The 25,622-nt window shown below is 37.5% G+C and overlaps 2 protein-coding genes, 1 long non-coding RNA gene and 1 pseudogene across 5 annotated transcripts in view; 2 read left to right on the top strand and 2 right to left on the bottom strand.

Annotated features, from left to right (window-relative positions):
- Nucleotides 1–3,868, top strand: part of LOC110899374 — a 49,615-nt gene extending 45,747 nt beyond the window's left edge. Inside the window, exons 1-4 of one of the 2 annotated variants that reach the window (XR_002570225.2) lie at nucleotides 2,523–2,602; nucleotides 2,997–3,085; nucleotides 3,486–3,538; nucleotides 3,636–3,868. This is a non-coding gene — a long non-coding RNA (uncharacterized LOC110899374). Of the gene's footprint in view, nucleotides 1–2,522; nucleotides 2,603–2,996; nucleotides 3,086–3,485; nucleotides 3,539–3,635 lie in introns of those variants that run through there. The other variant, XR_004877726.1, reaches the window with a different exon arrangement.
- A 3,033-nt stretch (nucleotides 3,869–6,901) lies between these two features.
- Nucleotides 6,902–9,121, bottom strand: LOC110899377 (receptor-like protein kinase HERK 1). The gene is made up of 2 exons (XM_022146261.2): nucleotides 7,334–9,121; nucleotides 6,902–7,173 (listed from the first exon to the last, which is right to left on the bottom strand). Exons 1-2 carry the CDS (start codon nucleotides 8,737–8,739, stop codon nucleotides 7,059–7,061), a joined length of 1,521 nt encoding a protein of 506 aa, XP_022001953.1. The 5' UTR covers nucleotides 8,740–9,121; the 3' UTR covers nucleotides 6,902–7,058.
- An 8,981-nt stretch (nucleotides 9,122–18,102) lies between these two features.
- On the top strand, nucleotides 18,103–19,920 carry LOC110903258 (annotated as a pseudogene).
- A 1,046-nt stretch (nucleotides 19,921–20,966) lies between these two features.
- On the bottom strand, nucleotides 20,967–25,418 carry LOC110899378 (putative receptor-like protein kinase At5g39000). 2 transcript variants are annotated; one of them, XM_022146263.2, is made up of 2 exons: nucleotides 25,330–25,418; nucleotides 20,967–22,657 (listed from the first exon to the last, which is right to left on the bottom strand). In XM_022146263.2, exon 2 carries the CDS (start codon nucleotides 22,614–22,616, stop codon nucleotides 21,231–21,233), a length of 1,386 nt encoding a protein of 461 aa, XP_022001955.1. In that variant the 5' UTR covers nucleotides 22,617–22,657; nucleotides 25,330–25,418; the 3' UTR covers nucleotides 20,967–21,230. The 2 variants fall into 2 exon arrangements, with proteins under 2 accessions (XP_022001955.1, XP_022001954.1); XM_022146262.2 differs by having other exon boundaries at nucleotides 20,968–22,692.
- Nucleotides 25,419–25,622: the final 204 nt, after the last annotated feature.

The following is a 25,622-nucleotide window of genomic DNA, read 5'->3' as shown; positions in this document are numbered from 1 at the left end:
GTGTACAGTTCAGTAATTGTAATAGTATGAATAGCATTATGTTCGTTTGTTAAGTCATATCTCGTATTAGTTTCCATCGCGGCCCTCTCGGCATGTATGCGAAGATTAGGGGAAATATTCCCGAATATCCTAGACTATGTATATTTGTATCGCGGCCACCCTGGCATGTGTGCGAAGTTTTAGAATGTATAGTTCGCGGCCTTCCTAGGCATGTGTGCGAATGATTAGTCATAATATCGTGGCCAACCCCTGGCGTGAGTGCGACGATTAGTTCAATTGGTATACTAGTCTAGCCGTATCTTATCATTACTCTTCCTCACCCGAGGATCATATCATTAGGTTCGATTAACTAAGTATGTACGAATAAATCATTCAATCCCATTCCCACCCTGGGAACCCCATGCCTTGGCTGTGTGAACTCACCTTGGTTTGCTCGGCAGATACACAAAAGGTTTCTTGAACTAAGAGTGGTCAACCACGTCCTAACAGGGTTACCATACAAGTCAGGTTTTGACTAAAGTAATGCACGTATGTTTACACATAGTCTAACAAATCACGAGCACGTATAGTTCATGGCAACACGTTTGGTACGTTAACAGTCAAGAGCATATCGTATTCGTACTTGAGCGATTTAAATAACCAAGCCCAAAAGATAGTAGGCCCAACCTGTTGTGCGTTCAGCACAACCTTGTGCGATCCACAACAAGTTGTGCGATACAAGAATAACCCGGCCCAACATATAAGTAAGCCCAACATATATAAGATGTCCAAACATATACGGCCCAAAGAGTAACTATATCTTGTGCGATCCGTTGGAATTGTGCGATCGGACTAGCCCAGCCCAAATGGTACACCCGGCCCAACATAACAACTTGTGTGGTCCAATTAACCTTATGCGATCAGTGTCCTTTGTGCGATTGGCCTTTGGGCTCTAAGGCCCAACAGTTATCAAGAAACATCGCTTGTGCGATCCAATTAAATCAGCCCATTATATAAACATACGACCCAATTTAATAAACAGACAACAATCTTGTGCGACTCAAAGATCCTTGTGCGACTGGGGACCGCTTGTACGTTCGGGTCCTCTTGTGCGAATGGACCTCTTGTGCTACCAAGAGGTCTTGTGCGAGTGATTTAAAAGTTCCGGATTTCATGCAATCGGTTACAAGCATTCATTGGTTTCCTTATTTACATTCAATCAATTAAATCATCGCTAACAGTTTCCAATTTAATCAGTATTCGATCAATCAAGAGTTTCTATCATGAATTTCGTATGAATCCTAACATAATCATAATCGTGAACAAGAACAACATCCATAAAGTTAATCACATTAACAGGCTCATGACCTTGGTTACTAACATGCATCCTAATCGTAATAATCACAACATTCATCCGATAGATATCATATCACAGCCGATTACCATGTGTTCGGTTCTAACTCTAGATCATGCAATCCAAATCGTATGAACATTATCAATTATACATGTGATCCGATTATCAAGAACACTATCCTTCAACAACATAATCAATCATGTTAAACATACGGCCGATTACAATCATTAAACATCATCAACAATCATGTATCATCTAGGACATGTGTAATCACATAACATAAATCAACAAATAATAAAACACTAACCAATTGATAGTGGGTAATCCGATTCGGGAATGATCTTCGAGTGAGAAAGGGAAGTGATGGTCGTCGGGTTCCAAAGCAAAACGAGAGAGAAAGATACTAGGGTTTGAGTGTGTGAGGATGTTTTGTAACTAAATGAGAGAACAACCCCTAAGGTGGGTGTTTGTTTGCGTAGAAAAGGAGTGGGCCGGCCCATCACGGGCTGCCCCTTTGGTCCGATTACAATGGATACGGCCCCAAGTGGGCTTGTGCGATCGGGTGTGTGTTGTGCGATCGGATCATGTTGTGCGTTTGGGCCATTATATACATACATACATACATTACATAACACAAAGCAAATAATCATAACAATCATGCATTAAATCAATTAATATAGTTCACATTTGCACGTAACGTTACACAAAGTAGGTTCGAATTACGAGTTGTCACAAACGACTTCTTTCAACCCGGGCCTGTTTTGGTCATAACCCTTTTGACCAGTTACCTGACCAGACCACCTGTTTTTTCAAGGCTTAATGAATAGTGCCAAAGCGGTGTCTGGCGTTAGGTCAATCTGAGGCTTGATTCTTCCCCTACTGCTTTTCTCTCTTCTTCCACCTCCTGTTTATTTTCAATTTAGTTTCTTCTCTGTTTGTCTAGATGTATGGTCATGTATATGTTTACCACCTGTCTTCTTCAATCAACTATTAGCTTTTATAGTTTAATTCAAAGAAGAAAGAAAGAATTACAAAAAGAGGTGATGGAGAGAGAAAATGAGAGAGCAGCGGTGTATTGCGAGAACGGTGAACATGGCGTCGACCAACACTAGAAACCAAGTCATGTTTTAACTCGTCGTAGCCTTCCCAACATCTTCAGATCTGGTGCGAGCAAACATCGAAGACTTTGCTACTTTGCTGGGATGTTGTTCATCTGACAGCTAAAGGATTGGAATTGTGGTTTTGGCTCTTTGTATCTATATCTATTTGGTAATGATAATGTTTCAGTAAGCTTGGTAATTGGTATATCACACTCAAAAGTCAAAACTCATTTAGTTTGTTTGGTCCAATTTAAACTTCGTTCGAAATCTCACAGCCAAACAATAATAATTCATATTGTTCGTTCGCAAGAGTGTTCAGCTTCTTAAGAAACATGTTCTAAGTTCTCTGATTTGATTTTTTTTCACGTTTGTATATGTTATTGATAGATATTCGACTTTTGTGATAAGACTATGGGTGCGTGTGTTACTCCTGTAATTTAATTCCTGAAAGGCGAACTACTATTTGCTATATCAAGTGACTTTTATTAGTTTATCATTTTTAAACTTTGAAAATGATGATAGGGTTACTAACCAGGTGTTTTTTCTATCTTATTTGGTTGTAGCTCAAGTGTTCCATACATAGTCAAACATCCCAATTAACTTTCTTCCGCTCAAGCAATCACACGGGTCTTTTTATGTTCATAGAAGAGTGGTAAGTTGCCAATCTTACATTCTTATCTGGTTTTGGAAATGGGCTCAATATTACATGCTTGCGATGTGATCTTTGGTTACTTGGTTTGGGATTTTTTTGGGCGGGTTCAATATTATGTTCCACTTTTGATAGCGTAAACATTAAAGGTGAAAAAAGAAAAAGAAAACCATTTTACAATTGTGGTACCGGTAAATTGGGCATTATGTGTAATGTCTACAAGTCTCTTTTACTCCCCTTTTGAGGTTGTAGACCTGTAATTGCTAGCAAGCTGCAGCTGATGTTATGGGTTGAAAGTCTCCTTTAATGTAATAAAAACCCCATAAATCTATTTCCAATATTTTTATAATAATTTAAAAAAATCTTCTTTCGTTAAAACATGATTGTACTCAACATGATACAGGTTCTGACTGGTGAGATAGAGGTTGTAAGTTCATCATGGCGTCAAGATGTTAGGTATTTGTATCTATTTTTTTCAATTTTAAGATGAATATTATTGGTTTCATTCAAAGTAAAAAGATGTAATTCTATTAAGCGTGATTTATATGGGCAGGTTTAGACTCTCATGAAAGACCTTGCAAAACTGCAAGTTGAGAATAACCAACTTCCAACACTGAAGGTTAATAGATGATATTGCAATCTGCTTTTTCTAGCATTATTATTTTGTAAGATGTTATTGCATTCATGTTGGTACCCAATCAAAACGCCGTTTGTGTGTAGAAAGTGTGTAATTTGCCCCCTTTTTACTCTACCAATTATAAGTTTATAGAACTACTAGGCTTAGCGCGCCGCAATGCGCGCGGGGTTAAATCCTAGTTATTTTATAAATTCGAATATATACTTATAAAAACTAAGACATATTCAGTTTATAAAAAAATTTATAGAAGGTGACTCAACTTTTTATATACTTATAAAAACCAAGACATATTCAGTTTATAAAAATATTTATAGATGGTGACTCAACTTTTTATAAATTTTATATCAAGACGTAAATAATAATATACACGATATAATGATGTGTTGAAATTTATAAAATTTAACTCAAATTTTGATAATATTTATATATAAAAAAGAGTTTAAGATTGTAATTGGAAGAAAGAGAAAGAAATAATAATAATAATAATAATAATAATAATAATAATAATAATAATAATAATAATAATAATAATAATAATAATAATAATAAATATAGAGAGGTTTTTTTAAAAGTGAGTTAAATATAGAAAAAAAAAAGTAATTTCCAATATATGAATTAGAAACAACTAGGATTAAGCACGCGGGGGCGAACACCGATGCCACACTATCGTCAACGACTATCAACACTGAAGTTGCGGCGTGTTAATGCGAAGAAATTAAACCGAAACTAAAAACATATACAAGAATAACTAAGTCGATCTAGGACTCATGCGTTACGATGAACCTGTCAAACGAAAAAAATAGATAACGTAAAAACGCTTAACCACACACACGCGTTGCGCCGTGTTAACTCGCAAAATTTAGATCACTGAACATAAAACGAAAATTTTGTGAAAAATGAAAAGTATAGAGAACCAAAGTTTTGGGGTTAAAATTAAAAAAAAAAAAAGTCAAACAGCTTTGGGTTAGAAGTAAAGATGAAAAGTTTTGGGGTTAAAAGTAAGAAAATCAAATAGTTTTGAGCTAAAAGTAAATAAATCATTTTTTTTTTGAAAAACTCTCAAAGCCTAAGGTACCACATCACTATGCCTAAAAATGTTACAAATTATAGTATTGGGTAATGGGTAATGGGTAATTTGTTGCTTTAGGTAGTTGTAATATGAGTGCTACTTTCTACACCCCCCCTATTTACTTTTTTCACCCCCCTCCTCTCACATACTTACAGGTGGGGCCTGTGTGGGACCGACAGTTTTCCTCTCACAAGAGGGGGGGGGTGTAATCAGGAAGGAGGGGGGGTGTGTATAGAATGGGCCTTGTAATATATGCATTGGGAGTTTTTAAAAAAAAAGTTCATTTTTTACTTTTAACCCAAAGGTTTTTATCTTTCACATTTTAACCCCTTTGACATTTTTTTAGTTTAAACCAAAGCTTTTCAAATTTGGCAATTCAACCCCAACACTTTTTTTATTTTCAACTTTGGTCCCCTCATACTTTTCATCTTTCGTAAGTTTTTTGTTCTACTTTCGTTCTAATTTTGCGAGTCAACACGCCACAATGTGCGTGTGGGGTTCATGTTTTTTCGTCTGTTTTTTCCCGTTTGACAGGACAGTCGCAACGCGTCTATGTTTCTACGTTTGACAAGTTCGTCGCAACGAGCAGGTCCTAGATCGACTTAATTATTTTTTTCTACGTTTTAAGTTTCTGTCAAATTTCTCGCATTAACACGCCACAACGGGCGTGCGTGGTTCAATGATTTTTCATATGTTTTTTGTTCGGTGTTATTTTTTCTTTTTTATTTATTTTATTTTTACAAGCTCTTCTGACGTTGGTGGTCGCTGGCGGTGGTTTGGCATTTGTGCTACTTGGCACAATTTTACGAACATATTTAACCTATTAAGTTTTTTACTAATAATTTGTTTTAAGTTTACTCTTATACCACTTTTACTTAAGAAAAACTATTTTCTTCACGTGCATATTTTTATGAACGTGTCGGTATAAATTCGATTTGCTGGAAACGAGTGAGGTCAATTATAATAATTTTCATTTAAAAAAAGCATTTTTACGTTCATATTTTTATGTACGTTTCTGTATAAATTTGAGTTGGTGTATGTTTAGATGTACATTTTTTTGGGAAACAAGTTAGGTGATGTTTTGTAAATTTTGTTTCGCACCGAGTGGAGTCAAATTGTGGTTTCTTTTTCCCCTTTTTTTTAAAAGCCCTAAGTAATCTTTTTTGATTATACGTGTAAGCTTTGCGTTATACCCGTTACATTTTCTATGTATGACTCAGGTCACATATAATGGGTTATGATTGTACGGTATATATTTGATTTACTTTAAGTTTTGATCTAATCGCAATGCTTATATAAGTTACACTGAGTTCAATTAAATATGTTGAAACGCATGTTTTCATATGGTTAACGCATCACATAACCCTTGTACTAATTCATTCGATGTTTGCTTGCGATGATGTACCATGCCGCAACGTGCACGGGTATTAAATCTAGTTATTAGTTAAATTATAAGGTTAGATATGGGAGCCTAATGTGAGTGCTCTAGGGCTTCTAGGAAAGAAGCCAAAACATGGATATGGGTCATGTCGGGCGGATGACGGATCAGAACAGGTCATTTTAAAAAGGGTCATTTTGGTTGAGATCAGAACGGCTCCATGTAACAAAAATGGATTCGGTCGAGTTAATTGTAATCAAAGTCATATTCGAAAACACAAAATTCCTTTGAGCACAACACAAAATTCCTTCGAGCACAACATGAAAAACTCTTGAAACTCTGGGCAATTGCTTAGATCTTTCCGATCTAAGCTCTAGATCATTCAAACCCAGGACAAATCACCAGAAAGAATTACTGAATTAGGAGCACGGTTTAGATAAGTAGCAAAACAGTAGAAAAAAAAAAATATATTATGATGAACAATTATTGTGTCATACACAACATGAAAAATACTTGAATCTTTCCAAATCACATCAATAATAGATGAAATTACTATATTGATCTTGTTTGTTCATAGGTTTATGTACCAAATTGGCTCTCTCACCCTCATAGTAGTCTTTTGAGTCTTGAGATGAGTTCTCCTCTGTATGGGCAGTAACAGTTTTATTGTTGTTGACCCATGCTTTTCTTTTGTAGTTTTCTCACACGGGCCAATTAGACCCTTGGAAAATAGTACACAGCCAAAAGGAACTCGTACTCTTGTATTTTAAGCCCAAATGGACCCAATTTTAAGTACATAATAGAGGCAAAAGCACCACTTAAGATAGATAAGATACATGAATTCAATTTTCAATTTTTCACCATATAAAAATTTAAACATCTTTATTTAGTACTAGGTAGGTGGTCGTAGAGATTCAGCAAGCCTCGATAACATATATTCTTCACAAATTTTTTCTCTGTTTTCTAACCACCATTGTTCAGCTTGGCGCTCAGAAAACATCTTACGGCTGCAAAACAAACACAATATTTCAACTTTTGTATTACAAATTTAGGTAATATTGTCTATTTTTTTTCCATGAAGTGAGACATCTATTAACAATGTATCACACTTCACACAAAATACAATTGCAGCTCTATGATGGATTATTATTATTATTGAAATAATACCTGAAGCGAACTCTTTGGATGTATTTGGTACCATCTCGTAAAACCTTAAGGGTTACATACACACCAGGCGCATATTGTTCAACCCATTCAGCGTCACCTTTATCAGCAACATTATCATCACCATCATATTCTGGATTGCTAGTATCGGAAACTTCATTCTCCCCTTCTTGTGTAGGTACAGCAGCAAGCATAAACACATGTGGCAATTCTACCCTTGAACCTCCACCTCCACTACGAGAATTAGATGATCTTGACTGGTTCTGATCTTGTCCTTTTAGAGCCTCTCTTTGGTCCACAACTTCGGTTACAATAGCGGGAACTTTTACTCTAATATTCTCATTGATAACTGTATTGTCACTTATTTCTTTACTTTCAGCTGCCCCCGAGCTTCTAAGTGTAAGCAATGACCATACGTTATTGATGGTGATCCATCCTTTGGTCAAAGAAGCCTTTCTTTCTTGAAATGACAAAGCCCGGTCAAGACTGCCAACAACCTCAGTCATCGTTGGACGCTGATTTGGATGACTAATTAAACATCGAACTGCAATACCAGAGAATTCCTTCAAAGAACTCTTTGAAATGTGGTCCCTCAAACTAGAACTAATAATCTGAGTAACTCTTCCCCGTCTGATCAGCTCCTGAGCCCATATTGCTAAACCCTCATCTAGACTCGCATCCAAAGCTGGCCTTCCGGACAAAACCTCAAGCAATACAACTCCGAAGGCATAAACATCAGATTTTCTTGTCAGTCTGCCAGTGTAGAAATAATTTGGATCCATATACCCAAAGGAGCCTTTGACAGTGGTGCTAACATACGTACATGTCTGATTTATCGGTCCAATTTTAGCCAATCCGAAGTCTGCAATCTTGGCAGCAAAATTCCGATCCAATAATATGTTGGAGCTTTTCACGTCACGGTGTATGACTCCTTGTTGTGTTCCAGTACCAGTGTGCAGGTAGTCCAAACCACGTGCAGCTCCTAAGCATATCTTGAGCCGTTGAGACCAGGTCAAAACTGTACCGTTCTTGTGAAGATGATCATAGAGAGTCCCATTCTGCATGTACTCATAAACAAGCGCCATCTCTTTCCCCTCGTTGCAATAACCAATCAAAGGCACAATGTTACAATGGCGTAGCCTTGAAAGCAACTCAACTTCAACCCAAAACTCCGTTGCTCCTTGTTGGGACTGGAAATGCAACCTCTTAATGGCATAGTAGGTATTAGTTGGCCCATCAGAGAACTTCCCTTTGTACACCTTACCAAACCCCCCATGGCCAATGCACCATTTTTCATCAAAGTTGTCCGTTGCTGAACTGAGCTCGGACATTGAAAAGCAGCGGCATGGTTGCTCCAGGGCAGGTAGTAAAGATGGAGTCTTCTCCTCTTTGATGGTTAGACTTGACATTATTTTGAATAGATACTAATCCCTTTGTCCTAAAATAATCAAGCCTGTTCACTTTACCTTTTCCCTAAAATACATAGCAAAAATAACTTGAACTTAATACACACCATTCACAATAGGTTATAGCCGAGAGGGGGGTTGTGTGGTTGTCGGGTTAAAGGGGAACCGAGAGGGGGGTTGGGTGTTGTCGTCGAATAACCGGCACCGGCCGGCGGTTTCACCGGAGAGGGAAGGCAGGTGGGTTTGTTTGTGTTATGTAGGAGGTTTTTAGAGGAGAAGCTGCTTTTTATCCATTTGTTTGTGTATTTTTTAGGGTTTCTCCAACAAGGATGAAGTGCAGAGACGAAGATGGGAGGGAAAAACAAACATAACGGCTGATGAAAATGTTGGGGTTTGACCTCTCAGGTAGGTTTAGTTAGTTAGCTTTGGGTTTGGGCCTAAGGCCCACAAGCCTAATCCCTGAGTTTAAGTGGCTCGTAATTTCTACGAAACCCATTATTAAAATCCGAACTATTCGTAACGTCACAAATTATAATTTTAGTATTAAAACACGTAAAACACGATCAGTAGTCGTTGTTTGAGCGCTCGATCGTCGATTACGGTAAAAATCGCATTAAGGTTGTGTCATTTGTCGTTTTAAACCGTTTTTCGATCCGGTCATTAAAATTTAATTACAGAAATATATCGTAAAATTTAAGTTTTGAAGGAAATTCACGCGTTTGGTGTTTCTGTTTCGTTGTCGGTGCGTTCCCGCAGTCGCGTTTTTCATTCACGTTTGCGTGTTGTGACGTTTGGAAGCATGATAGTTTCGCAAAACGAAATCCATAAGTTTAAATTATACGTATAAACTTAGTATTTGTCGGCGTTGTCAGTATTTTGTACGGTGTCAGTTCAATTTAACGCTCAGTAGATTTTCCGATAATAATCATTTGTGCACTGTGACGTCAGATAAGCATTCCTAGGCATTCCGAAAGCCTAATTAAGTTAATTCGTGTCTTGAACACTATTGTTACTGTCTAAACGTTTGTTAATCGCCTAATTAGGAGGCGTAAATAACCGGTTGTCACATTTATACATAGGTTAGAAATGAGGGCAACAATGTTCATTAACCTGTGACATTGTAGCCGTGAGTCTTAGGCCCATATTTTGTTAAATACATATGGACTCAAGACTCATGGCTACAATGCCATATGTTGATGGTCACTTGCGCCTAAGCCTGGTGCAAGATCTGGGACCATACCCCTTCGATACTAAAGACAACTGGTATTTTTACTTTGAAATAAATCTCATTTTTCAAACAAATGACCAATTGACGAACATAATGCAACAACAACAGTTATGCATTTAGGTAACAAATCATGCAACACGATAACTCCCAAACATCACTTGCGCTTGCTGGCGCACGATTATTTTTATAATCAAGGACAACTGACGTCTTTTACTTTGAAACAAATCCCATTTCCATACAAAGGACCAGTTATAAACATAAAGCAAGAGCAAAAGGCGATCAAGCGTTTGTGTTACCAAAGCATACAACACCGCAATCGCCCGAGTATTTTCTCCAAACTGTTTTAGACAACACCAAGCACTTATTATCTATTTACAAACATAGTCCAGCATTCCACCCACTTGCAACTTGCGCATGGAAGCAGCACTAGACTAGGGGACTTGAAGGGGTATGGTCCCAGATCTTGCATCAGGCTTAGGCGCAAGGACCATCACCTGGTTTCTTTTCCCATTCGGCAAAGAAAATGCCTCAGTCCGTGCGGGCACGCGCAGACCCGATTTGTTTTCCCACTCGGATAAAGATGAGATTCTCACCTTGTGTATGAAAATGATTGTTTTGGCAACACACATAGAATGCGGTGGTTGCTACTAAAGATGGTAGTTGTTACTATCATCTGAATCCACATCATCTACAACGGTCGTGTTACTACATTTCGCACATTGCCATTCTACAGTCCCGTGTGGGCGCGCTACGGGGACAACAAAGGAATTGTAAAGTATTGTGTAGATGTTTTGTACTAAGATGACAAAGAACAGTCGTTAGATTCACTCCAGATCTAAATAGAACTGGAAAACAAGGATATCACCGATGGTTTCAACACTTAAAACCGCTGCCACCACATCCCTCTTAAACTGTTCCGGTCGAGAAAACCACATATAGTCTTTGACGGCGACTTTGATCGGGTAATTATCTTTCAATCTTAAAGCCAAATGTTTGTGGCTTTTAATCATTTAGCCCCTCTTATTTTTTCCTTCGTTTTTACTCATTTGGTCCCTCTTCTTTTTTCACTCTCAGCCACCATGTGTTTTCTACAGGTTCTTTGCGTCATGCTAACGTGTCTTGCTTTCTGATCTTAAGTGGTATTCTTCCGGGTTTTTTTTTGTCAAATTACAATAATCGGATTTCTAGAACACAATATTCACGAAATCAAACTGCATAAGAAGTCAAGAAATCATCCAATTTTACTAACCCTAGGAGGAATTCCACAAATAGGCTTCACCATTTTGCCTCTAGAATCTCAAATTGTGTAGAGGGTTTAAAGTTGCAGCTATCAAGGAGGTTTAATTTGCTGCTCAAGTAAGTTTGCCTTTGCTCATTCTTTTAATTTCATAGTATAGTGTAAGGACCTGCAAAAATGTCCCAAATCAACCCGTAAGTGAAAACCCGGACCCCTGAAACCCTAACGTGCATGAAAAACCAAGAAAACAAGAAAATAGAGTTTCAGGCGGGCCGCGTAAAGGTTAAGCATAACCTCACGCGGGCCGCGTCAACTTAAAATTGTTCCGGATAAGTGTTTAAACCACGTGTCGTTCACCTGGAAAACCTACTCGTGACAAACCAAGCCTACACATAGACTAGGGCCCCTCGCGGGCCGCGTAAAGTTTAAGGGTGGGTTACGCGGGCCGCGTAAAACCCAAAAATCAGTTCTAAATGAGTTGGGCATGAGCAGTTCATCTGTGCTCGAAAAACTTTTCAAAAGACGAAATACACTGCTCAAAATCATAATTCTAAGTAGGGAAACGCTGTCGCGGATACAGGGTATTAACTCGATCACTGCTACGTTTCAAACTGCTCAATTCTTTTCTTTCCTTCAGCTTTTATTATAGTAAATAGTAGCTCGGGATTATACCTTCTAAATCCCGAAAATCTGCCCGTTATTAGGGTAATAACTCTAATCACTTGTACGATGCCCTATCCGATCGATTGAAACTATCCGATGGATGTTTAAGTGCTGCCCAAATTAGGGCTATACTTCGTCATTCGTCGTGAATTCGATGGATGTTTAAGTATTGCATTTTGTCATTCATTATGAGGGTTTCGATCTCGTGATTATCGTTAAAATTGAATTGAGTTACTACACTAATACGAGTTCCATTGTGTCTAGAAATTAGAACTCGTAATCAGGGAGCTTCTAGAACACTTAGCAACTAAGTAAACCTAGTAATTAAATAAACTTAGTAAACTTACTAATTACGTACACTTAGTTGTTAAGGAAAGCTAGTTGAGTAGATTAATTAATCTGCTAATTAAGTTAAGTAATCAACTAAGCAAATTATAAGAGTTAAGATAAATTAATTAGTTAAGTAGTTAATTAATTAATTAAGTTAAGAAAGGTTAATAAAGATTAATTAAGATTAATTAATCAGTTAAGCAAGATTAATTAAGCTAATCGAGATTAATTAAGCTAAGCAAGATTAATTAAGCTAAGTAAAATTAATTAAGTAAGTAAATTAAACACCTAAATAGATATACATGAAAATAAATATATATGAGATAGATAATATCAAAGGAAGGTGCAAGGAAGATGTAAGAGGATATATATGTGGGTAGAAGCTTTCTAGATAATGTATAGGTAACTTCCTAGAAAAGCTATAGGAAACTTCCTAGAAATTTCATACTTCTTACCTATAAATAGGAAGCCTAGGAAATCATTTCCTTTGCTCATTTCTTTCTCCTTTTCTCTATAAGTTGGTGTTCTAACCAATAATCACCGATGCGATATTCTGTCCGATCGATTCAGGAACCAACTAACGGATGCCAAAGTGCTATACTTTGTGAGTTCGTTAAACGGATGCCAAAGTGCTGTCTAATAAGACTATACTTTGTGAATTTCGTTATGGTTCGGATCTCTTGACCATCGTTAGGTTTGATTAGGTTTAACACTAATACGTATTCCATTCTGTTAAACTAAATGTTTAACTACTCGAAACTCTACCCGTACACTTACAATCCAAATGGATGCTCAATCATCAGAAGATTCAGAACTATAAGTAGATGTGTAATCATCAGAAGACTTAGAATCAAGACTATATGCTAACAAGGTGAGTCCATTCTCTTTTCTCACCGTTTATGAGTCCATTCTCTTTTCTCATCGTTTGTGAGTCCATTCTCTTTTCTCACCGTTTGTGAGTCATTCTCTTTTTACCAAATTTGCTTTCAAAATCATGTTTGGTTTTAAAGTTATAATTACAGGGATTAAGTCTTTGTAAGTCTTCAATTACAACTGGTATGTGGGGTTTTGTATACATTACTTAATAACCGTCACCATTGGACAACGGGTTAGCCAATGGGTGATATGACCATAGTCACAGAAATGAGTCGAGTGACAAATACCGTTGGGTAATTGGTTGATATATAAACATTGTAATCGCTCTTAATACTGGGAATTATAACAAATATGTTTTTGTAACAAAAATGAATGAACTCGCCAGTATCTCCTGCTGACAAAACCTTTTTAAAACGCGTTCAGGTAATTACAGTATATCGGAATAAGAGTTGGATATGGAACCAAAAGGCTTAAAGAAGTGGCTTATTTATCATTAAACTGAATTAAGAAAAGTTGTTTATGTATTCGGATTATCCAATATAAAAGCTACCTTTGAAAAACCTAGGTTTATTCCCATTTATTTAATAAATAAAATCCGGTATTTCAAACTCTGATATTTTCCTAACTCACGGTCCTGATGAAATTTCCGCTGCAATGTTTTCAAAAATAATCACCGGTACCACTTGGCTGCTCGCGGCTCCCGATTCCGTCCATGGTGGGGTCGGGGGTCGTGACATATAGGGTTTCTTCTTTGTTTATTGTCGTTGGGTTTTTTTTCTGGTTCTTCTTAAATACAAAATGATCTGTGTGTTTTCAGTTATTGGATTTCTTATGTGTTGCACTTTTGTCAATAGCTTGTAATTTATTGTTATATGTATATATATATATATATATATATATGTTCCGGTCTTCGTTTAACCGATAAAGGTTGTATTTTGTTTTGATTTGACTTTGTGTTTGTTCACCAAATGTCGTTTGACTTGGTCATGGTAATTACACACGGCATTGATGTTTCCAAAAGACATTAAATGTTGCTTGCATATGGTTGTCGTTTGAGTACTTCCCAAAATACATGGGTTATTATTTGAGGACAACCCAAACAACATTGAGTGTCGTTTGTCACTGTGTCCGAACAACACAACATGTCATTTGGACATAGCACCATGTCGTTTGGCCTGTCGTCTTTGCATATAAATACACAACATTTGTCATTTGGACAGTAAGACTTAGACAGAGTGTTGGAGAACTTTTAGTGTGTATACTGTAACAAAGCTCTGTCAACTCAATATATGGAAGTTTATTGAGGATGTCCATGTGTTATTTCATTCATAACAAGGAATCATTGTGGTTCAATATCATATATGGGCCTACAAGTGGTATCAGAGCATTAGGCTGGATTTCTTGTTAAGGACAATTGTGAGATATTGATTGGTTTTTGAGTGACTATTGGACTTTTCTTGGATAAAAACCCTTAAGCCTTGTTCTTAGCTGAAATATGGATTAAAGGAGACTAATATGATGTTGTTTAATGTTAAACTTGATTGAAAACTTCTTAAAACTTGTGGAGACAACTTAAAACATGGATTTTGTTAAGTTTTAAGCCTAAAAAGTATTCCCCCATTGTTTCTAGTGACATGGGTCGTCGGAAAACTCACCGGAATGGTACAAGTCCGACCTGGAAGGTTACTGTTGCGTTTGCACGTTTGAAATTCTAAAAAGAATTGTCCTTGTTGGCTGGAAACGAGACCACGCTGCAGATCAATGTCATCTGGGTCTCTTCCAAACGACAACCCATTGTCGTTTGATCAATACATCATACGACATCACATAATGATAAATGACACACCTTGTCGTTTGGATTATAAATCAAACGATATACCTCCTTGTCGTTTGGTTGGTCTCAAAGGATACCACATATCATTTAACCTGTTCCATTGTCGTTTGACTCTAAGGTTATCGTTTGACCTTAGGGTTGTTGTTCGAAACCAAGGTTGTTGTTTGACCAGGGTGTTGTTTGACTTTCATCCTTGTCTTTTGAAAGTTGGTTGTCTTTTAGACTTAGTCAAAATTTATGATAAAATGGGTATGAATCCGTGGGATTGGGTAAAGAACGTAAACCAAATTAACCCTCCACCACAAACCAATTCCTCTGCCACATCATAGGTTCAATCTCATATACCTTTAAATAATCCTCCACCATAAGTAAATTCTTCTGCCACATCATGGGTTCAATCACTTACATTTAGGATCACCGAACCAAGCAAACCCTAGCCCAGGGTGCCGTGAAGATGGCCTATATGTTCTTCGCCAAACTCATGAAGCTTTAATCGCCACTTCACCTTGTCCAAAACCTTCTTTTGAGTTATGGCACTCTCGACTTGGGCATGCCAATTTTGATATTATTTTTATGTTGAAAATTAACGGCTACTTGTCTTTTACTTCCGTTTTACCTAAACCGAGTCTTCGACAAGCCAAGTCTCCGTTAGAGCTCTTGTATTGTCATACCTCAATATGCATTGTTTCGACCATTTGGGATTATGCTCCTCATAAATCATCTCCTCGAAGCATTCCATGTATTTTTCTTGGCTATTGCTCGAAGTATAAAGGATACAAGTACCTTGATCCATGCACATCTCGTGTTTATTTATGTTACTAGACACGCTCGTTTTGATGAAAAACATTTTCCTTTTGATAACTCCACTATCGCTACAACCTCCATTAACCTGCTTCAAGTCACATCCTTTTTGGATGTGTCTCCTGTTATAATTCCTTCACGTAAAATACCTAGTGTTCAAAATAACTCAAAGATCAACTTTAGCTCACAATCACTTAATTCTCCAATATCGATCCCCTTCTCTACAGCCTTACATACCCCAACCGGCCCACATTCAACCAAAATTCATCACCAGGCTCCACAGCCGCTACGACACTTGGCCCCACTACAGCCCCACCACCCGGTCCGACATCTTGCCCAACTGCTATACCATGCGGCCCTTCAACAACTTCATCGACCGGCCAAAAACAATTCTCACAAGCCCATCTACTGCTGTCGATACCACTACATCTCCTTCCAGCTCAGCTCTGCCACCGTCCTCACTAGCCCAACTATTCACTCTGGCCCCATAGTGACCCCCTATATACTAGCCCAAACCGAAGAAACAATAACTTCTACTACTCCACCCAATTTTGAATACCCTGATCACCTTCTCACTTATTTCCTACACACTCAACTACTTTCTGGGATTGGAAGTTACCTACACTCAAAGTGGTATTTTCTTGAATCTTTAGCTATTTTGACGCGTGCAAAGATGTTGGATGCTAAACCTGCTCCAACACCTTTGAGCGCCAATGTTTCTTTTCTCTCCACAGGTACAATAATTCCAAATGTTACCTTTTATAGATCCATTGTAGGTGCTCTCCAATATTTAATGATCATAAGACCTTATATTGCATATGTTGTCAATCAAGTCAGTCCGTTTTTACATGCACCAACTACTGATCATTCTCAAAAACAGATTTTATGTTATCTCGAGGGTACTCTTGCCTTTGCTTTCCATTATAGTCGTCCCATTTCCATGTCGCTGCTTGGCTACTCTGATGCTGCTTGGGCACGATACTTAGACACTCGTCGTTCCACTTATGTTTTGTTTTTATGGGGGAATCTAATGTCTTGGAGTGCTAAAAAGCACCAACGGTTGCCAGGTCCAGCTGTGAATCTGAATATCGAGCTATGGCCAACACTGCTGTCGAAATCACTCATCTTTTACAAGAACTTCATGCACTTCCTCCAGAAGGACCAAGTATTCTTTGTGACAATCAAAGTGCTATCTTCCTCACTCAGAATCTTGTTGCTCATAAGTGGGCCAAACACATAGATCTTGATTATCACTTTTTGCGAGAATTAGTCACTGCTTGTAAATTGGCTACTAAATTTGTTTCGACCACGCTTCAGGTGGCTGACATACTTACAAAAAGCCTTCTGAATTCTCAATTCAATACTTTTCATCACATGCTTCGCATCAGAGTGCCACCGTTTAACTTGTAAGAAATGTTAGATAAAAACATATTAACCTTTGTATGAGATTAATTTATATTGTACATATGAGATTCTTTAATTGTCGAAGTGTAAATGTGTTTATATATTGAGTCTTGTAATAGGTTTTATTCAATGAAACAGACCTTTGAGATTTCCACACCTACCAATAATAAAACTACACAGAGACATCACCATCAATCACATCCACGCACACATACATGCATACTTAAAAACATAGGGTGGAAATCCTTGTAACATAAATGTTAATGATTTTTTTCATTATTTAATTCAAATGTTTGAAAGGTTCACATCTGTGCACGGCCCACTTAAGTTTGTCCCTAAGAAATAATAATCAACACATTGACTAATCAAGTAATCATGGCTATTTTTACACTTGTTTAGTAGAGATAGATCATAAATAACAAATCTATCCACTTGTCTTCTAGTGGTAGGAAAGATTTGAGTTCTTTTTGGAGATTCAAATTCAATCCTCATTTGGTGGATAAAGGCAATGAAGTCTAGTTCTCCCAGACCCTAGGTTTAAGAGTTCGAGCCCGAGCCATCCCGGGTTTTAGTCCACCATGCGTTACACCAAGGAGATTCTCTCTTCTGACGGCGCAAACCCTTGCCACTTGCAGTGGGTAGTATGGTTTCCCAGGGAACGCCGTTAGCCAAACTCTGACGCCAGCGAGGTCCCGGTTGAGACAAAATAGTCTGGCCAGAATAGTGTTAGAGCCATCTGTTTTGGAGGGTGTGAGATCTCTATCACAACAAGTCACGGTTCAGAAAAAAAGATCATAAATAATAATGAAGGAATTGACTAATCAAGGAATGATGGCTATTTATGGACTTGTTTAATAGAGGTAGATCATGGCTCTCTTTCTCGTGCTTCTCATCTCCCGGGCGTGAAATTGCGTTTATCATTCTCTATGTTTCCTCTTCCATATTCCTTTTGCCCTTGTCTGAATCTATAGATTTCGAGATCACTAGTTTTGTTTCTAATGCGAAAAACATAATCTATTCAGGTGATGCGGAACCTACTTCAGGTGCCATAGAGCTCACCCGTGTAGACATCGTGCGCGTTGGCCATGCGAAATATGCAGATGCAGTCCAAATATGGGACAAAAAATCTGGGAAGCTCTCTGATTTCACCACTCACTTCACTTTCATCATAGATACACTAAATTGATCTAGCTATGGCGATGCGTTTTCTTTCTTTATTGCCCCACTTGGCTTTGAAATCCCACCCAACTCAGCTGGTCAATATATAGGATTGTTCAACACCACTAACTATAACTCGCCTCAAAACCATATGATAGTTGTTGAGTTTGATACTGTCGCAAATACATGGATCGATCCTCCATATGGTCATGTGGGTATCAACATCAACTCACTTAGTTCAGCTGATTTCACTGCTTGGAATGCTAGTTAGCACAGCGGAGATTCTGCGGATGATAGGGTGTCTTACAATGCTACCACCCATATGCTAAGCCTGTCTTTGTGCTATGGGGCTGGAAATAAGTCTACAGATGATAGTAACCTTTCATATAAAGTTGACCTTAGGGATGTTCTTCCCGAGTGGTTGACAATTGGATTTTCGGGTACCACCGGCCTTGTAACAGAAAAACATACTGGAAGCAGTTCAAGCCTGAAGACAGCACAAGAAAGGGAAAATAACTCAAACAAATGGGAACTAACAGCAGGATTAACTGTTCCTCTTGGTATTATAGTTGCTGGAGGTGTAGTAGCATATTCTATATTTTGGAGGAGACGGAGAAAAACTACAGAGGAATCAGAAGATATAGTTTCCTTGACATCAATAAACGATATAGGACCAAAAAGGTTTCCACTAAGAGATCTCACTTTGGCTACCAACAACTTCTCTGATGACCAGAAGTTAGGCGAGGGAAGATTTGGGTGTGTCTATAAGGGCTACTTATCGCGTGAAGGTACCATAGTAGCTGTCAAGAAAATTTCACAGGGTTCAAAACAAGGAAAGAAAGAGTACAGGACAGAGGTGAAGATCATCAGCAGTTTAAGGCACCGAAACTTGGTGCAACTCATTGGTTGGTGCCATGATGAAACTCAATTCTTGCTAGTTTACGAGTTTATGCCAAATGCAAGCCTTGATTATCATCTATTCAACAAAAAACGTATTCTTAAATGGGATGTGAGATACAACATCGCTACAGGTTTAGCCTCTGCATTTTTCTATCTCCATGAAGAGTGTGACCAATGTGAGACATCAAAGTGAGCAACATCATGCTGGATTCAGAATTTAATGCAAAGTTTGGAGATTTTGGATTGGCTCGACTCATGGACCATGGACTGGATCTAAAAAAACTGGCCTTGCCGGAACTCTAGGCTACATGGCTCCTGAGTATGCAATAACGGGTAAAGCCAGCAAAGAGTCTGATGTGTATAGCTTTAGGGTGGTTGGATTAGAGATAGCTTGCGGGAAAAAGGCAACTGATAAAGTTGACCCGAACTCTGATTTTGGGTTGTTTGAGTGGGTGTGGGGGTTACTAGCTAGGGAAAACTGAGCTACTTTCTGGTGTGGATCAGCTTTTGAGCATGGAATTCAATGCAAAAGAAGCCTAACGGTTGATGATGGTGGGGTTATGGTGTTCACACCCTGACTGGAGTCTGAGGCCATCTATCCCCCAAGCTATTCAGGTTCTCAAGTTTGAAGGTGCACTCCCAGATCTTCCTACGAGGATGCCTGTGCCCATCTATTCCCCAGTACCAGATGGCTCTGAAACCAGTTCATCAAGCGCTACATTGACCAACAGTAGCATCGATATGGTACGTTGAACAACCATAATTGTTAAAAACTAAAATAATGAACGCTCTACATGCTAGGTAGATCTTATCATATTTGGGTATTGTATTTTCGTTAGAGATTTGATTTAACTGTTTGCGATTGTATTTGCAGGGTTATTACAAACATTAAGAGATAATAATAAACTACTACCATGTCTATCTAAATAATATTCAAGTACTAGATAAATATAATTACTAGATATTGACAGTTATGTTAGTACAGCCAAACAGATAAATCGGCTAACATGATCATACAAACTGAACGAGGTATTTAACGTAAAACTTGGATCGAGAAGAATGAAACTTGTAAATATGTGGCACCAAGATTGTCATACCACAACGGGCGTGGATTGGATAGTGTAATTCTAATCTCATATAGTAAAGATGTAATCCAACGAATCTCTGTTGTAGTGCGGGCAAGGGCCCTCCACTTTGCCTCAGTGCTGGATCGGGTGACTATGTGTCGTTTCTTGAAGATCCAACTGATTAGATTTATTGTGTCTAATTAAGAAATATCACGATATTTGGAGGTGGAACGGTGAGACCTAGGGTGATTGTCCCCTTATAATATGCTGACAGTTGTTTCTCATGTAGTCTGATCCCTGAAAAAAGTAGTTCATGTTGCCCAGATCCTTGAGGGTTTTTTGTTATTTCTTTGGTGAAGCATACTCGATTAGTTTCGCTTAACTCCTCTTGATCTCTACTGATTATTTGGTAAATAGGGAACCTTTATCTTTAATGCAAATCTTCCAAGGGCATCCCCTGCCCCTAACGCATCGGCCTAGTCATATGATAACATTACATCTTTCATAAACTTTTTTGCGGTTTTCTGACCACCATGTCTCATACTGATTTTCATCAAATCTCCAACGGCTGCACATCAAATCACAATATGTCCAAAATAATATTTTTATACACCAATTCAAATTAGAAATCTTAACCATCCAGACTTAGTATAATGCTTAACCATTCAAAGGCGAATGTGTGAACCATTCAGACATCTGCTCGCGAAACAAACAGTCTGAACTATTAAGTGCTGAACCAGTAAGAAGTCTAAACCATTAAGAGCTTCATTAAGAGTTAAACAAACAACCCTTACATTATATAGAACAAAATAAAGACCCACTAACTAATAACTTAGGGCCACTAACCCATTAACCCACTAACTTAACCTTAAACATAAAAAACACGACTAATTAAGAAAACTTGACCCATTAAAAATCTACTGCCCCAATTAAAGTAGATACTTCAAGGTTAATCCAACAAAAAAAAGCCCGTTTTACCCTGAAACATTTGACCCATTAGAATAAAATCTTGATTCCGCTACCGGGTGCATAACCTTCATTTCCATAAGGAGAAACAGATTCTAAATACCAATCATCCATTTTAGATATCCGTGTTGATTCCTTGATTTTAGTGAATCCAGTGAACGCTTCAGCGGGGTCCAATGTAGAAGCAGATGCCGACGTGTCAATTGGATGGTTTAGGTAAGAAGTGTTGACTAGGTTTGGTTTCGAGTGATTCTCATCTTGTCCTTCTAGAGGCTCTCTTTGGTCTACTTCAACTTCAGTTACAATAGCGGGCACTGGTATGCTAATATTCTCACTGATAACTGCACTGCCATTTTTACTTTCAGTTGCTATGGTGCTTCTAAGTTCAAAAGGGCCTTTAAGTGTAAGCAATGACCATACATTATTGATGATGATCCTTCCTTTGGTCAAAGAAGCCTTTCTTTCTTGAAATGACAAAGCCCGATCAAGACTGCCTACAACCTCAGTCATTGTTGGACGCTGATTTGGATGACTAATTAAACATCGAACTGCAATACGTGAGAATTCCTTCAAAGAACTCTTTGAAATGTGGTCCCTCAAACTAGAACTAATAATCTGAGTGACTCTTCCCCGTCTGATCAGCTCTTGAGCCCATACTGCTAAACCCTCATCTAGACTCGCATCCAAAGCTGGCCTTCCGGACAAAACCTCAAGCAATACAACTCCGAAGGCATAAACATCAGATTTTCTTGTCAATCTGCCTGTGTTGAAATAATTGGGATCCATATACCCAAAGGTGCCTTTGACTGTGGTGCTAACGTATGTACATTTCTGATTTGTCGGTCCTATTTTAGCCAATCCAAAGTCTGCAATCTTGGCAGCATAATTTTGATCCAACAAAATGTTGGAGCTTTTGACGTCTCGGTGTATAACCCCATGTTGTGTTCCAGTACCAGTATGCAGGTAGTCCAAACCACGTGCAGCTCCTAAGCATATCTTAAGCCGTTGAGACCAGGTCAAAACTGTACCTTTCTTGTGAAGATGATCATAAAGGGTCCCATTCTGCATGTACTCATAAACAAGGGCCATCTTTTTCCCCTCGTTGCAATAACCAATCAAAGGCACAATGTTACAATGGCGCAGCCTAGAAAGCATCTCGACTTCAACCCAAAACTCAGTTTCTCCTTGATGAGACTTGAAATGCAACCTCTTAATGGCATAGTAGGTATTAGTTGTCCCATCAGAGATCTTTCCTTTGTACACCTTACCAAACCCCCCATGGCCAATGCACCATCTTTTGTCAAAGTTGTTCGTTGCTGACCTGAGCTCGGACATTGAAAAGCAGCGGCATGGTTGCTCCAGGGCAGGTAATAAAGATGGAGTCTTCTTCTTTTTGGTGGTTACAGTTAACGTCATTTTGAATAGATACTCGCAAAGATCAATATAATCCCTTTGTCCTAAAATAATCAAGCCTGTTCACTTTAGCTTTTCCCTAAAATATATAACAAAAATAACTTGAACTTTACTCATCATTCACAATACGTTATAGCAATTTCACTTACTAAACCACAATTGCATAGTATCTTATGAAAAAGTTTCTACTAAACACCATCTTTATCAAATTTAGTTGCATAATTTTTTTTAATATATATATATATAGGTAAAGGATCCTGTATAAAGTAATACTTTTGTAAAAGTGTGAGAAATAATTTGGTGATGACAAGTGTCCTCTATCTTAATTAATTCAAAAGGGTATATTAGTAATTTACTTTTCTTATAAATTAATTGAGTTTCAAGATAATTGAAAAAAAAATGTCGTCCTATTTTTTTGCAAGATCCAATTCGATTTTCACCTACGTATCATTTCTTCATCATCTTAATCGCAACATCTTTTAATCGTATATTGTTCATGTCTTCTTTTCATCATCTTTAAATTGCAATACAATGTTTTTTGGATTCCAGATAAAACACCATGACTTGAATCATAGTCAATGTCTCCAGAATGTATCCAGATGTTTTAAAACACCACGCCATGAACAATGTCTACAAAGAAAACACCATGACTTGAATCATACTCATGGTGTTTTAAATTCTGGGAGTGTTTTGTATTGATTCTCTAGATGTTAATACACCATGGATATAATCACAATACAATGTTTTTTGGATTCCAGATAAAACACCATGACTTGAATCATAGTCATGGTGTTTTAAAATCTGGGAATGTTTTGTGTTGATAAAACACCATGACTTGAATCATAGATGTTTAAAACACCACGCAATGAACAATGTCTCCAAATAAAACACCATGACTTGAATCATAGTCATGGTGTTTTAAAATCTGGGAATGTTTTGTATTGATAAAACACCATGCCTTGAATCATAGATGTTTAAAACACCACGCCATGAACAATGTTTCCAGATAAAACACCATGACTTGAATCATAGGTGTTTAAAACACCACGCCATGAACAATGTCTCCAGATAAAACACCATGACTTGAATCATAGTCATGGTGTTTACGATTTTTATACAATGTCTCCAGATAAAACACCATGACTTGAATCATAGATGTTTGAAACACCACGCCATGAACAATGTCTCCAGATAAAACACCATGACTTGAATCATAGTCAATTTATCCAGTTGTTTTAAAAAACCATGCCATGAATCTTATTACAGTTCTCGTTATGATAATGTATGACGAATATGCAACCAAAGACCTCCTACAATTAAGGTGAATCATTAATTATGATATTTAAGGAAAAAGGAGTAAATGTAGGAGTTTTTTGGTTGTGTATGATATGGTTACCATATTTCAAATATTGAAAAAGACACTATTGCCCTTCAATTTTACATAAGGTCCCTCTAATTAAAACACAATTTACATTTTTATACCCTATTGATCTCAACCATTAGATCAAATATCCAATGGTTTAAAACACTTCTTACCCTTCTTTAAGAGCATTCACATCCAATCCATCAAATTATACATACATTCCACTAAAAAACAACTCCTATATCAATATATTTCTACTAAAAACAAATACTTTTTCTCTCTCCTTTCAATTAAATAATATTATCATTATATTTTTTTCTAACTTCCACTCACAACCACTTTCAAAATATATTAAAAAATTATAACGGGTGAACAGTGTTCCCCCAAATATACGGATGAACAGTAACATTTTCTCTCTCCTCTACTCACAACCACTTTTTATACCCTTTATAATATAAAAACCACTCCTCACATAATTTGATGGTTACGATGTGAATGCTCTTACATTTTAGACACTTTTTACCATATCCCTACCCTATATATATATATATATATATATATATATATATATATATATATATATATATATATATATATATATATAGGGGGCTGCTAGAATGAGAACCACCCCGAGTTGTAAGAACCGCGAGAACCACACCATCCGGGTCGCCGTTTACCATGATTTTTTTTACAACTAGATGTGTGTATTATAAACACATCCGTAAAAAAAAAAATTTAAACGCCGCGCCCGTGGGGGTAGTTTTTTACACCACAAGTTTGGTGTTTTTTTTTTTCTTTTTTTTTTCACCAAACTTGTGGTGTAAAAAACTACCCCCTCGGGCGCGGCGTTTAAATTTTTTTTTTTACGGATGTGTTTATAATACACACATCTAGTTGTAAAAAAAAATTATGGTAAACGGCGACCCGGATGGTGTGGTTCTCTTGGTTCTTACAACTCGGGGTGGTTCTCATTCTAACGGCCCCCTATATAATATATATATATATATGTCATAGTAAACACCATATTATACCTGTAAACAGGGTGCCTAACTTACCATCGTCTCATGATCAATCAAACTGTACAAACAGTGGTAAATAAATATATAACCCCCCCCCCCCCCCCAACCGCAGATAAGATGAAGATAATATTACCAAGATAAAATGAAAACTGCAGTAAGGTTATCATCTAGTTGTGTAAACATGTTTATAAAAAACGGAGCATAAATCGAAGACCCACAATTCTACAATCTACATTACATCACAAAATCATAACGAAACTTCACTTAATTTGTTTAATGCATCGACAGAGAAGATCGGGACTGATATTACAAAGTTAATGGATATATAACTTACAGTGAATAGAACGATGGTTATCCAAAATGTCCAAAGAGATCGATCGAAGGAGGAACACGCATCCAGTTGGAGTTCTGCACTTCTATCTCAGTGCCTTTTTACTTTTTTGACTTCAAGCCTTCAACTGTTCAACACGCTTAGGTGAATTGCAATAACCTTCCCTCGACTATCACCAGTACCACACTTTTCATCCCTCAACTAATTAGACAATCTCCATCACTAGTTTCTGTTGGATAAATCTTGGTTTAAGTATTTGTTTTTATTTAGAGCTACATAATTATCGGTGTTATGTT

The sequence above is a fragment of the Helianthus annuus genome, chromosome 13 (assembly GCF_002127325.2).
Source record: "Helianthus annuus cultivar XRQ/B chromosome 13, HanXRQr2.0-SUNRISE, whole genome shotgun sequence".
Classification (NCBI taxonomy): Eukaryota; Viridiplantae; Streptophyta; class Magnoliopsida; order Asterales; family Asteraceae; genus Helianthus; species Helianthus annuus.
This window is presented reverse-complemented; position numbering and strand designations above follow the sequence as displayed.

What these genes read in the sequence shown, in the direction of transcription:
- LOC110899377 (XM_022146261.2), bottom strand. Translation starts at nt 8,739, where the DNA reads ATGTCAAGTCTAACCATCAAAGAGGAGAAGACTCCATCTTTACTACCT. An exon ending in ATCCAAAGAGTTCGCTTCAG is followed by an intron (nt 7,174 to 7,333) that starts GTATTATTTCAA and finishes TTTGTTTTGCAG; the next exon opens with CCGTAAGATGTTTTCTGAGC.
- LOC110899378 (XM_022146263.2), bottom strand. Translation starts at nt 22,616, where the DNA reads ATGACGTTAACTGTAACCACCAAAAAGAAGAAGACTCCATCTTTATTA.